At 38.4% G+C, this 14271-nt stretch overlaps 1 protein-coding gene across 10 annotated transcripts in view; it reads right to left on the bottom strand.

The window, feature by feature from the left end:
- Nucleotides 1-1314: 1314 nt before the first annotated feature.
- ARHGEF28 (Rho guanine nucleotide exchange factor 28) overlaps nt 1315-14271 on the bottom strand; it is a 373512-nt gene continuing 360555 nt past the window's right edge. For all 10 annotated transcript variants that reach the window (XM_056824748.1, XM_056824751.1, XM_056824746.1 and 7 more), the window contains one exon: nt 1315-2447. In XM_056824748.1, the coding sequence (XP_056680726.1) occupies nt 2287-2447 (161 nt within the window). In that variant the 3' untranslated portion in view covers nt 1315-2286. The remainder of the gene's footprint in view (nt 2448-14271) is intronic.

Here is a 14271-nt window from a genome sequence, read left to right as displayed (position 1 = left end):
AAAGATGATCGCTAAGAATCCCAACTGAACAGTCATCGGCTTGCCTTTACCAGGGAGAGGGTTTCTGATCACTGCACCTTAGATGAGAGCCAAGATGGCCAACAGGTACCTTGAGAAGATGAAGCCCAAAAGATGGCATCTGAGGGAAGTTCAGCAACCTGAAACTGTGCCTGTAAAAGGTTAAGAATCTTCACTAGACCATGGTAGGAATGGGTAGGGCATTTAAAAAAATCTTCCCAGAAGACGCTTAAAAATATGATAAACATGACTCATAGTTTAGGAACAATGCTACCTGGATGCAAATGGGTTTTTTGAAGAATTACCTTCTATAACATGTTTCCGTGCTGGCTTTTTCTAAGTGATTGTGATTTTGTGATTAAATTCAAATACTATGAAGACAATCTTCTTTTAAATGAATGTTCCATTTTAAACTTTCATGTATTGGGGACTTGTTAGTGGGGAGAAGGTTGGTGTTTGGATGTGTTAGTTCATCAATATAGGGACCTCCTAGTGTGAAAGCTTCCTTCATTGGTACAGATTGGTAATCCATTAGGAAAGTTATTGGTCTATAGAGTTATTTGGGACACTAAGAGTTAATTAGCTCAACTAATTAGCTAAGAGGTTATTAGCACACTGCTAACATCTTTCTGACTCTATGACTGAAGCTCTACCCACTATGCCATGAGGATTTAAAATTAAATACTCCTGCACCATAGGAAACAACAAAGGAGGAGATGATTTCAGAGAAACCTGGGAATGAACTGATGCAAAGTGAGGTGAGCAGAATCAGAGGAACAATTAATGTTATAATAACAACACTGCCAAATTAAACAACTTGGAAAAAGAACTCTGATTAATGCAATAACAAATGTAATAATTACTCAGGACCAATGACAAAGAATGCTACCCAATCTTGACAGAGATGATAAACAAAATGTGCAAAATAGGTTACACATTTTTTTAACATGATCAATGTCGGAATATGTTTTACTTGATTATGCATTTTGATTACAAAGTTTTTCATTTTTCTTTTTAGGAAGGTGAAGTAGAAGGTAGGAAGGAGAGAGATAATAAATGTTAGTTGAAAAAAATAATTGAAAATGAAATAAAATAATGGAAAAAATAATTTAGATATAAACCTAAAACTCCATGTAAAGAAATCAAGTTGTTTCTAGATCCCAATACCCCTCCCAATAGATGTTAACATTCAAAGTCAATTAAATTTCTTGGCAAGTTTCTTCTTTTAACATGAGGTTTTGAGGGTTTTTCATTATGGTCTGAAACTAAATATCAGAAATTACAAAGTAAAACCAGTGAGGTATAAGATATTTATTGACACTGACAAAAAGTATACAAATATTTCTTAAGAACAAGAAATGCAAATATTTCCTGGTTTATTTCTACCACACAAAGACTGATATTACATTGAAAATGGGGAAAGGGGAGGGCCTGGCTATTTTTCTTTTCTGGGAAAGCTGGAGACATGCATTGGACTTCACAGCAGAAGCACAGTTTATTTGGTTTTCCCCTTTAAAACAATTGAAGGGTTTTGTTTGATGAGTAGCAGATGGGAGGTCCATATTTCCTTGACACCACTGGAGATGGTTGGTATTGTCCAAGCCTCTAATAAGAGTCTCACTACATGACCCGTAGTTGACTGGTGAACATCTCTGGTTCCTTTGGATAGTTGTGTTGAAAGAGGATCCTGGATTACAGCTTGAAGATCCATTGTAACCACTTAACCGCAGTCATTCTTATCTCAATTCCTATGCCCTCATGTGAGAAGAGCGCATTTAAGGTGGCTGAGAAAGAGCCTCTCCTATTCTACTTAGCCTTCTGGAGTCTCATGACCATTTTGAGTAAAGCAGTGCCTCTGGCTAAAAAGTGCTCATGCCAGTCGCGGAACTCTTGGAACCCATTCTTTTTTTGAGTCCAGGTTTTAGGAGAAATTTGAAGATTCAAGATGATACAAATACAATATGAAATTTTTATAGCATCGCTGTGATGTTTAAAGTATCTCTGTTCATTTAAATTGGGCCTCCCCATCAGACACCTGCAAGGGGCTATGATAAGTTAAAGATTATAAAAAAGAGGAGTGTTTTCAAAATAACTTAATTGTTATACTCATGTCAAAAAACAAAGTTCCTGCACAGAATATTAAATACTATTCTTAAAGCAGATAGTTCTTATAAACAGCAACTGCGCACATTAGGAAAGCAAAAAATACAACTTTATCTCCAAAGTGCTAGTGTTTTGTTTTAAGCAACACAAAAGGACAACACACAATCAGAGGTAAACAATATTTTCTTCAACTCCATCTCCACTGTCCCCATCATGTAAGCTTGTGGATGGCAAGTTCAACTTAGCCTCAGGATTCTGCCAGGGCTGAGTACTTCCAGGATTTAAATTGGGCGTTTTTGAGCACGGACTTTGATTCTCCTCCAAATCTGTAATATAAAAATATGTACATGTTCAGAGAGTATTTAACAAAGGAAGATGCAGCTGAGACCAGCCCGATATCCCAAATGGACTATTTCTCAAAGAATCAATACAGTCTCAATTTTGCCTGTCATATACAGAGAACTGCAAGGCTGGCGATAGAAGAGTCATGTAGATAATGACCAGGTTGACTAATAAGTGAGGGAATGAAATTCTTAATAGACACAGAAGTCATCGACAACCCCCCAACTGCCATTTCTGAAAGGCTACTGAAAAGGGCTCAACTGGACAGAGCTGTGCGTGCTTGCCGATGAGTTATGGCTCATTAGCCAGACCCACTGGGACAAGGGGCTCAGAATCTCATGGCTGCATGACACACAAATCTCCATACTATTTTACATTATGTGGAATCTTTTATCTGAAGATCTCAATGGCAAAAATGGTTCTTGGGATGTCCAACTATAAGCCTACTGCTCTGTGATTTCCTTTTGATTTCTGGGGGTTAATCGGTATATGGGAGGTAGAAGTATAGAAGAACTAAATGAAAGAGAACTTCCCATTCTAACTATTATGTGACTCATTTAAGAGTAATAAAAGTCATCTAACTGCGATAGTCAGGCTCCCAGAGTAAATCATTTCTATTACTAATGATCGCCAGGCTTCCTATGGTTTCATTATTGTATTTGTGCAGTTACCTGGCAACATCTGTGTATTGCTGCTTCTCTCTTTTATGGATGAAACCCGCTGACATTGAATTTCAATCGGGAGAGGAAGGGGGCATAAGGAGAATGTAGCTGCTGAATATTACTTTCCCTGCAAGCTGTTTCCCTAACACTCTGATCTTCATAAGCTTTAAGGCACAATATGAATGCAAGTCATCATCATTATTATTCTTACTAGTCCAACCAAATCAGAACAATGAACAACTTATTAGAAAGAGCACTAGATAGGAATCAAAGCTGGGCTCCCATATACTTATCTGACCAGCCACATGAATTTTGGGTGCCTCAGTTTCTTCATCAGTAAAAATGAGGATAGTGTTACTTGCTCTACCTATCCATAGATTTTTCCTTTTTTCTTTTTTGTGAAGCTCAAATAAGATCATTCTTGTAAGTACTCTGAAAAATAGAAGTTTTATAGGTGGAAATGGGAAAGGGTCTCATTTCTGTTTGGTCATTTCAGTCATCTCCAACTCTTCATGACCCCATTTGGGGTTTTCTTAGCAGAGATCCTGGAGTAGTTTTCCATTTCCTTCTCTAGATCATTTGACAAATGAGGAAACTGAGGTCAATAGTGTTAAGTGACTTGCCCAGGGTCACACAGTTAGGAAGTCTTTTAGGCTAGATCTGACTCACCAAGATGAATCTTTCTGACTCAAGCTGGGCACTCTATCCACTATGCCACATATTGACCATGCTAACATGCAACCCTTCCTCTTCGGACCCCCAATAAACCATCAAAGTAGCAAAGCTGCTCTTATTAATTTTAATCTTCCTCATTATTTGAAATTGCAATTTCCAATTGGAATAGTTTGATGAAGGCAGTGAGATAGCACAGTATATAAAACTCCAGACCTCCAGTTGGGAGGACCTGCATTTGAATCTGGCCTCAGATACTTCCTCTCTGTGTGATCCTGGCCAAGTCATATGAACCTTTTTGCTTAGACCCTGCCCTTCTGTCTTAGAGTAGCTACCAGGACAGAAAGGAAGGGTTTAGATTTTTTTTAATGAAAAAAAAAAAAAAGAAATATTTTGATGAATGCTTTCTTAAATAATGCAAACGTTGATATTTTGTCACGTAGAAAAGAAATGTTAGAATGATCCTCTTATGGAAACTCTTGGCCTCTACTAAGAGGATAGTGAGGCCCCAGTCTGGTCCAAGTTCCATGTCCTCCCTCCCAACCTCCACTTGCCTCCAAGAGGTACAGGCTGCCTCTGGTATCCTCTGCCTCTTCCATTGCTATCACCCCTGTCTTGGTGGCAGCAACATGCCTGAGGGATGGTACAGGAAGAACAGCTGGTCTCCTATGAAGCAGTGAGCTGTCACTTGGGAAACACAAGCCAAGGGCAGGCAGGCTAATCATTCCAGGAAAGCTAACAAACAGCCCATGGGGAGGTGGGCCTGACAGGCGTTAGGCCATCAATGCCTCTTTAAATGCAAAACGTGCCAACAGTGGAAAGAAAAATAAGCCTGTTCACATTAGGGTGCTGTTCAGGAAATAATGAACAGATTTAAAAAACCTGAAAATACTATAGAAAACACCTGGTCCTCTGAAGCTGGAGTTTAGCAACAGAAAATATAAATGTCACAAAGGCCAGAGAGGTGCTTGCTACCTGTCTACTATGCCTGAAATTTTTTAAAGCTCAAGGCAAAGCTGGGACTAAGTTTGTCTCAATTTCTCAGTATATTCAAACTAGGCTAAGTTTTCATTTTCACCGTAGTGAAAAGATTCTTGGTTATGAAAGGGAGGATAAAGTCTAAAAAGATCTAGCTTCTCTTCCCTGTTCTGCCAACTGAGATTATGACTGTCTTAATTTTCTTTGTATTTCCCAAAGCACCTAACAATTGTCGAATAAATAAAAACAAAAAGAAAATAAATATATTCTGGCTTTATAGACAAATAATTTTATCCTCTATAGATATGGAACCCGAGACAAAGAGGGTATCCTTCTTTAACTTCAGTTGAATGCTGGGAAGATCATTTATCTGAAAGACATCTGAAAATATTTTCTGACTATCTCAGAAATTGGTACAGAGATGGAGTCAGCAACCTCTGTTTAACAGCAACAAAAGCCATGAAACTTTCATTTCCATCTTGCAGAGAAACGACAAGCCAGTTTATATTGCTTGGTCTAGATCGCCTTTCTGATGATTTTTCCAACAGACTTTCAATTTCCTCTCAATTCCTGATCGAAGAGATTTCACTCCACATTGCCAGTATTCTTAATGAAACTACTGGCCATAAATATTACACTCCTTCAGAGTCCAAAAGGGTAAACTTAACCTCTGCCTTCCACAGCAGATTCTGATGGAGAGAAACTTTGAGTATGCTCCATGAAACCCTACACTGAGAAAGAGGAACCTATAGCTAAAGGCAACTGAGAAAAGACTGATCATAAGAATGTGTGAAACAGGGAGAGGGGAAAGAAAGAAATCCAAGAATACTGCATTGCAATTTCTAAATGCTTACAAGTCTGGCAATTGTAGATTTTTAAAGGAAAAGGCTACTGTAGCAAGGGCCAAAAGACAAATGGTGAATCAAAATGTATCTTTATTCAGTAGAAACTATGAGTTTTTACTTGGTGAATGAAGAAAGTAGGACAAACCCTTAAAAGAAAAATAAATAAATTAAAAGAATAGAAAAGAATCAATAATATTTTGGTCCCACTGTGACTGGTGTGAGTTACAATTGCAGCCAAAAACAAATGAGTTACGCTGTAATTTCAGACCCATCATGGTGCGTTGTTTTGATTGTATGTCACCTGGCCTGGAACTCAATTTCCTTCATTGTGGTTTCTTCTTGCTTTCTATCTGAACTGTGCAGAAAAGGTCAGACAGTTTGTCTTTGAAATTAGAAACTGTTCCATGATTCCTGATTTTATTACTCTTTTTTCATCCCTAAAATATCTCCAGAAGGCCAGTGTATATTTATCAAGGCCAGCCCCCTTTGTCCACACATTTTACCCAAGAGAAAATAATAGTCATGTAGAATTCCAAATTAAAAAAAAATTAAAAACTGAAATAAAAATCATATTGTGTTTTGAAACCAAAGTTTCAAAAAGCAAAATTAATCATCTAATTTCATATGTAAGCAAAACTTTGCCAGGATTGATGAGGATGAAAAAAAAATTTTCCATCAGAAAAAAATTCCACAAACGTTCTCCTCCAATATCTCATCATGGCATGGATGTAGCCTGAGTTCTCAAAGGCTGTGCCAGTGTTGCTTAAGTTCTGGTACATTCTCTCTAGAGCTCTTGTCTTGAAAACATAGTGTATCTATTTTCTGAAGACCAGTCCAGGTCATCACCTATAGAATGGTGACTTGGCACATGGGAAGCATGAAATTAAAAAAAAAAATACAAAACTGGCTCTTCTGCTCCTGCAATGACATTATAGATGAGATTGAAAGGAGGGAGAGAATAACAAAACCCACATAGTTTGTAGACCATCTATAAATAATAATTTGGCTCCTGACACGCTAAATGTGAGCTTGTCCATCAGCCAGGGCAGGGAAACTTATTCTTTTTCATATCATAAACATCTTTTGCAGCCTGGTAAAGTCTATGAGTCTCTTGTCAGAATTTTTTATAATGCATAAAATAAAATACATGGAATTGAAAAGGAAACTGATTATATTTAAATAGTTATCAAAGTATTGTTCAAAAACAAGTTCACGGACTCTCGGTTAAGGATCCCCTGCCAAGATGACTTTAGTCATATAATTACTGACATTCTTATAAACCAGAAGATATAAATATGGTATGCAGAAGCTATATGATCAGGACACAGCTAGTCAGACAGAAAGAACAATAGAGCAAACGTCACACTTGCTATTTAAGTAATGTTTAAAAACTTGAAGGAGCTGAACATGGTAGTACATTACCTATAGTTTCTAAAACTGGAGAGACCGAGCCTGGTGGGTTGTTTAAATTTGAGAATTCCAAGCTACAATTAAGGCTAAAGATAATCAGATGACTGCACAAAGACTGGCACTGATAAGGTATATCCCTAGGAGATGGGAGCCACCAGGCTTTGGGTTGAAGCAGTCCAGGTCAGAAATGGCAGCAGGCTCATGAGTGACTACTACATTTCCAATCTGAGAGAGATAGGATAATTCAGGCTTAAAAAAACAAACCAGACCAAACAAAAAACAAAACTCTAAAGGAAGGCTCTCAAAACATTGGATAGGATAGAGATCCTATGGAAAATTTAAATTTATGAGAAGGCAAAGATAAAGTCTCAAGGGATAAAAAGGCAAGGGGATAGGTTATTATTAGAAGGAACACTGATATGTTAAAGTTAAATAAATAAATTCATTTGAATATGGGTAAGTAAAGAGCTATTCCTTCATTGAAGTACTACCATGATGGGTCAGAATGGTATGGATTTCACCCTGGGTTACCCAAAGTCCTATCAGCAGAATAAAAGATCTGACAGGATCTACTAAGCTGGAAAAGCCAGCCTGGGTATGGCCCCAGCAACAGGCTGTATACATAGGTCTAAGGACTTATGTAACCAAGTTCAAAGTGTCTCATGATCCATTTGGCCGATCACTACCAGATCCAGCCATGATAGAACTTGAAGAGGATCCAATAGCATTACAGAATCTTGAAGTATTAAAGGAAAAAGTTATTAGTGTAACAAGGGCATACCAAACCCCAAACTAGTAGTAAAGTACTAAAGACACCTCAAATCTTTCATTTGAGTGTCTCAAAGCAAACGTTATAGCTTTAATGTCCCGGTATCATCATGCAGATAGCTGAAAAGACAAGATGAAATGATCAAGTATCTCTTCAAACAGATCTCTGACCTCTGGATCAGATCCAAACCTATCCACACCTGCCCATGTTTGAAAGACACATGTTCATACCCTTTCATAAATTTACCATAGAAGGTCCAAATGGACCACTGCCTAGTTCCCACATGCAGGTGAGCTGGTTTCTTTAGGAAGGTAAGGGCAGTCCAGTTGGAAACCAATGAACCACAGTTAAGAAAATGTAGAGTACATACAAAGTAACCTGTGTACTTTCCCAAGGCTTCTTCAGCTTTTCTGTCTTTGAACCTGCTCTCTTGGCATCTCAGACCCAGCCTTAACAATCATTTTCAGTTACTCCTTCAGCTTGGATGTTTGATGTCTGTTTCTAGTACTAACCTGGCGTTAGTATTCTTGATTTTGAGTGACAATAACAGCTTATCCCAATGGCAGCCCAGTGTCCTTTTTGTTTCTGACTTACCTGTCAGCTACTATGAGGGTACTCCATGCCCAGCTCTCTGTGGATGCTCTAGCCTCAAGTCCTACCACTTAATGGAGAGATGCTACAATGTCCTTTTGTCTTCTTCTTTGCCCCCCTCCACATCATACTGTCAGTAGCTAAGAATGCAAAATCTACTTTACATAAAAATAAAATGAAGGTGTGCTGCTTAGTCAAGAAGCTAATTTGGCATGCTTCTCTTATAAATATAATTTTTCAATAGAATACATTTTTTTACCTAAAACCAACTAGTTCTCCTAGTTCTATCCTTGATGTTGCCAGACAGTGACTTAGCTCCAGGAGAATTTACTATAATTTTACATATGAAAATTGTGTTCTTGAAGCCATCTAAATTCTAAGTTATTTGTTTCCCCAGATTCTCCTACCATTGCTTCTGGAATAGGTGGGTCAACAGACTACTATTGTCTCTCTCATGACATCTTTTTGACTTCGCAGACCAAAACACCCTTCCCAAGCTACCCTTACTGATTGTTTAGCTTCTTTAATTCTACATAAAATCTTTTGACTTCCTGACTATCCTGCCTCATTCGTTTTCATTTCAAGCCACTGATGCTAATCAGGTTTATATTTCATGACTCATCACTCCTCTTCTGGAATGTATTTTCCTTATGTCTTCAAATTCATCATTTTATATCTTTATGTAGATTAACTTGAGACCCACCAAAGATATACTAAATGTATAAAGGATCTATAATTTTGTTAGCAGATCTACAATTTTGTCCTAAGGTTGGGGGGAGTGGGGGGAGGCGGTAAAAGTGATGAGGGATAGAGAGGATTCCAACACTAGTATGACCTCTGAATGTCTATGACTTAATAGAGAAGTCCTAGGCCCCTAGGGAGTTGCCTCACACAAAGAAAAGTTAAATAAGCTTAGTCTCATATAGCTAGTAAGGGGCAGAGCAGATATTTGAATCCAGGTCTCCTAGTATTCTATCCACTGTTCCATGTTGCCTCATCAAGGTAAAAATATCCCTTTGTCATTAAGGTGATGTTTTTGTATAAGGAAATGAGTTCAAATGCAGTATAACCAGGATAGGGTTGGGAGGATGAGACCGTCACAATAGCAAGCAGAGTCAGTTGCTGTAACTGGAAGGATTCACATTTAATCTCACAGTTTGGACACAATAAAAACAATTTTGTAAAGATGAGCAAAGGCTCAGCTACTCTGATCAAGACAATTATCCAAGACAATTCCAAAGGCTCCACAATGGACAATGCTAGCCATCTCCATAGATAAAACTGAGGAACTCTGAATGCAGATTGAAGCAGACTTCATTTTTACTTTCTTTATTTTCATTTTTTAAATTTGTGTTTCCTTTTGCAACATGGCTAATATGGAAATAGTTTTGCATGACCTCACATATATAATCAAAATTAAATTGCTTGCTTTTTCAAGAAAAGAGGAGAGGTGGGAGTGAGAGAGAGAATTTGGACCTCAAAAAAACAGATCATTGGGAAATATTTAATGAAATAAATATAAATAATTTAAAAAATTAAACTCGCCAGAGTAAGACCTGGACCAGGGTTTATATTTATTAACAATTTTTTGTTAGTAAGAGGCAGCACTGGAAATTCAATCTCCTAGATTAGCTTTGAGAAGTAGAGTCAGCTGTGGTGTCAATTACTGTCCTGTTCCCAGTTCTCTGAACTAATAAACTTATGGAGAAGGTGTCTATTACTCAAAAGTCCTGTTCTCCCCAATCTCATCCTAGGAGATTCAATCCATAGTCTAGAATCATGGGAATTCATCCATTCCATTCCAAAGAACCACTAAGACACTCTATGTAGATATACAATGTGTGACTATTAAAGTAACTGATTGCTTTTACATAGAAGAATTTCAACATCCAAATGTGTGTCTGTGATGGCATCCCCCTGGGAAGCTCTACAATTATCCTAATTATGCTCTCTGCTCCAAACATTCTGGCAAATTTTCTATGGAAATAGCCTTCAGAGGACTTTCCTCTGAAGTCATTCTTTGGACTTTCCTTGGTGGTGGCAAGTCTTTACCCTTTGAGGTTAGCTTTGATTTTTTGAAAATGCAGTAAGTATAGTCTCCAAAGGTAACTAATGAAAAGGACATCATCTATCTGTCCCTACAAGTTTAGCTTTGTGCTTAAGCAATTTTTAAAAAGCGCAAAAACCAAACAAACCCAGTTGTCATTACTCTATAGCCTCACTGAATATTTACTGAAATGCACATCTTAATTTATATTCCCAAATATATCTGAGTACACTACAGGAATTGGACCTTGCATTTTCTCATTGTTATTAAGTCTATTCTACTATCCAGCAGGGGTTGTCTTAGTATTCAATATTATTCATTGCTCTCATTCAATTGCTTTGTAAACCTTTAAGTGTTCTGTAAATGGGACCCATTTCCCTCATAATCAGATCTATGTCCACAGCTATTTAGCAGAGCCCATGTTCTTAAATATATAACAAAAGTTGTCATGTTAAAAAAACTCAGTGATTCAGGGGACTTACTTCAAGTTCTTAATCCTCTATAAGCTTATGTATCCATTTCATTTTCCTAGTTCCAGGGGAACCTGTGATGGCAGCAATACCTAACACTTATACATTTCAAAGTGCTTTTATATGTATCATCTCATTTGATAAGGAGGTACCATTGTATAGTGGGAAAAACTATGGATTTAAAGTCAAAGAATACCAATTGGGTCCTGACTCTGCTGATGACTGGTTAGTTATATGACTTGGAGTAAGAAATTTCTCTCTTTGTAGAACTTCAATGGGCTTCAGTTTCTTTACATGAAGAAGGTTCATCTAGCTCCATATTGGTGAACCTATGGCACATATGCCATAGGGGGCTGTTCCCTTCCACCTCTCCATGCTCACCTGAGGACATTTCTCACATCACCTACCCCTCTGCTCAGCAGCCCAATGGGAGTACTTACTCCCTCCCCTGTCTGGGGTCCGGGGGCAGCTCACATATAGCATGAGGGTTGCCGTTTGGGCACTCGGTCTCTAAAAGGTTTGCTATCACTGATCTGGATCAATAAGGTCCCTTCCAGTTGTAACATTTCTATGTGATCTCTTCAACAGACCAAGGTAAGCAGATTATCTATTTCTTTTTTAAAACCAGATCTGTAATTCAGTGGATGGAGTTTTTAACCTGAAATCATCTTCCTGAGTTCAAATCTGGCCCCAGATACATACTAGCAATATGGCCCGAGGAAAGTCATTAAACCCTATTTTCCTCAGTTTTCTCATCTGAAAAATGACCTGGAGAAGGAAATAGCAAACCACTCCAGTATCTTTACCAAAAAACAAACAAATAAACAAACAAAAAAAAAAAACCCAAACGGGATCATGAAAAGTTGAACAAGTGACTGAACAACAACAATTCCACTACCAGATAGAATTCTAGATCAGAAAGCTTTCTCTAACAATGCAGGCCATCACTTGCTCAAAAACTTTAGAGTTTGACAGAGTTTCTAGGGGACAATGAGAGGAAAAATTACAGTGTCAGCCACATAGTCCAGTCTGGACTTCAGGTCCAGTGCTCTTCTTTCTCTGTACTTTTCATCAAATGGACAGAATCAGAACTTGAATTTGTCTTCCTGACTTAGAGACTGGTGTAGCACTTCCTATACCATACTGCCTCTCCACATATCTCAATTCATGGATGAAGAAACAGAGCTACCAGGAAGTACAATAACCTGTCCAAGATTAAATACCTGCTCAGTTATGAGAGTGGCATTAGAGAATCTAGATCTTCCAAGAAAGTCTAGCCTTCTTCCTTTTTTTTAAATCCTTACCTTCCATTGGTTCCAAGACTGAAGAGTGCTAAAGGTTAGGCAAAAGAGGTCAAATGACTTGCCCAGGGTCACACAGCTAGGAAGTGTCTGAGGCCAGATTTACACCCAGGTCCTCCTGCTTCTAGGACTAACTCTTAATATACTATGCCACCAAACTACCCCCACTAGCGTTATTTCTATGAGGCCAATGATTATTTTATTTATCCTCTAGAGTTCATCCCTATTGAGAAATCTCTGTATTCAGATATGTTCTGGAAGGAACATCCAGCCTGCCAAAAGTCCTTGAGAAGAATGGTTCTTTATCAGTCTTCCAAATGAAGGTTTTTTAATTATCAGCTCATTCAAGTGTTTTATAATTTGTTTTCTTCCCTGTAGGTGTGTGTGGCTAGCAAAAAGCAGTCAATGTTCAGTTATCCATACTAAGGAAGGACAGACGTGACAAGGCAAATTTAAATCCAGAGACAATCCCCAATCATCCTCTCATTAGCTATCATTTTCAACTTCCTGATTGGCACTTGAGTTTTAACACTTCTGTTGAATCATCGCCTACCCCGTTCCCCCAAAGGGTTTTCAGCAAGTAACAAAATGACAGGAGGGTAAGGATAGAAAAAAAAGGAAAATATACAACTATGTAAATCAGCCTCTAAACAGTTGAGACTCACCAATAAGTGAAATCAGCATTCTCTGCTATTAGCCCTCATAAACTGTTCCCTCTAGGCAGCTGGATAATTAGTTATTTTGAAGGCTGGACTATATATGCAATTGAAGAGGAAATTCTGTGCCAAATGAATAATGAATAAGATGCTCCCTAAATTGTGGAGTGCCTCACTATTTCAAGCCAGGAGGTCACCATTTACAATAGAACAATGACGCTGATGATTATAATGGCGATAGTAATATTATTATTAGCTTGCATTTCTATTCCATGTCATGATTATACAGTACTTTTATATGCATTTGTTCCTTGCAATAATGTTGGGAAGGAAGGAGGCCAGGGATGACTCCCCAGCGGAAGGATGACAAAGCTCAGGGTCAGAAAAGTCTTTGCTTTCTCAAGGTCACATGGCCAGTGAATGATGGCAGGGGGGCCAGAACTCTGGTCTTTGGCCTCCAGATCCAATCACTGTTCTTTCTTCAGTCCCTTTGCCATTCACTAAATGGCATTCTAGTGGTTCCAAATAGTTCAGTTTCTAAATGTTTCATCAACATTTAAGGAACAGAATTCAGTCCATTGTCTTAAAACGCATTTACAGTTTTTTTTAAAAATTGGGGCGGTTTTACTGTCTTTAAGCATGATTTTACAATAATAGGCAGCCACTTCTCTCGACGTATCTCTGAGGTGAGCCCACCCACAGCCTATCTTAGCTCTCCAAGGACAATGTTTGGAAAAACAAATGATAAATGAGAGAGGATGTTACTGCGGAGGTCTGGGCTCCTTCTCATCTAACATGGCTGCTATTGTGAAGAGAGCCCTTGAAAAGGCACCTGGGCACTCACTGATGGGACTTGGAGATAGGCACGGGCTTTGTTTCTCTCTCTTTCTTGTGTCTCAGTGCTCATTTATAGCCTTCATCCACATGCCCTACTAAGGAACAAAATCAGTTTGAAACCAGAATTACTTTTGTACTGTCCACCATTTGAGTTCATCTTTAAAATCGCAGTCCCACCTGTCTTGCTTCTATCACAGCATCCAGAACGCCTGTGAAGATCTAAATTTAGCTCAACAGCGCCCCCCAGAGCCAGGTACCCAGAAGTTCAGGGCAGCCAGAAGCAAAATGTTTAGTCTACTATTGAATTCAGCCCCAGACTATTTGCCCTGTCATCCCATTCCATCCTCCCTTCTAAAACTCATCCCCCAGAACAGCACGTCTCCGTGGGCTTGGCTTTGGTCTTGTTTAATGCGATCAAGTGTTCTGGTTTACATTTCTTATTAATATAAATATACAAGGATTTCACTGCTGTTATTTCCACAAGCCAAACTAGAACCTTCCCTAGAGCAGCCTGGCCTTGAGTATAGATTTGTATCTTGAATGTCCAACTCTCCCCAGATAAATTAGGTA

The sequence above is a fragment of the Monodelphis domestica genome, chromosome 3, assembly GCF_027887165.1.
Source record: "Monodelphis domestica isolate mMonDom1 chromosome 3, mMonDom1.pri, whole genome shotgun sequence".
In the NCBI taxonomy this organism is placed as follows: domain Eukaryota; kingdom Metazoa; phylum Chordata; class Mammalia; order Didelphimorphia; family Didelphidae; genus Monodelphis; species Monodelphis domestica.
Note: the sequence above shows the minus strand (reverse complement) of the source record. Positions and strands in the feature narration are given on the sequence as shown.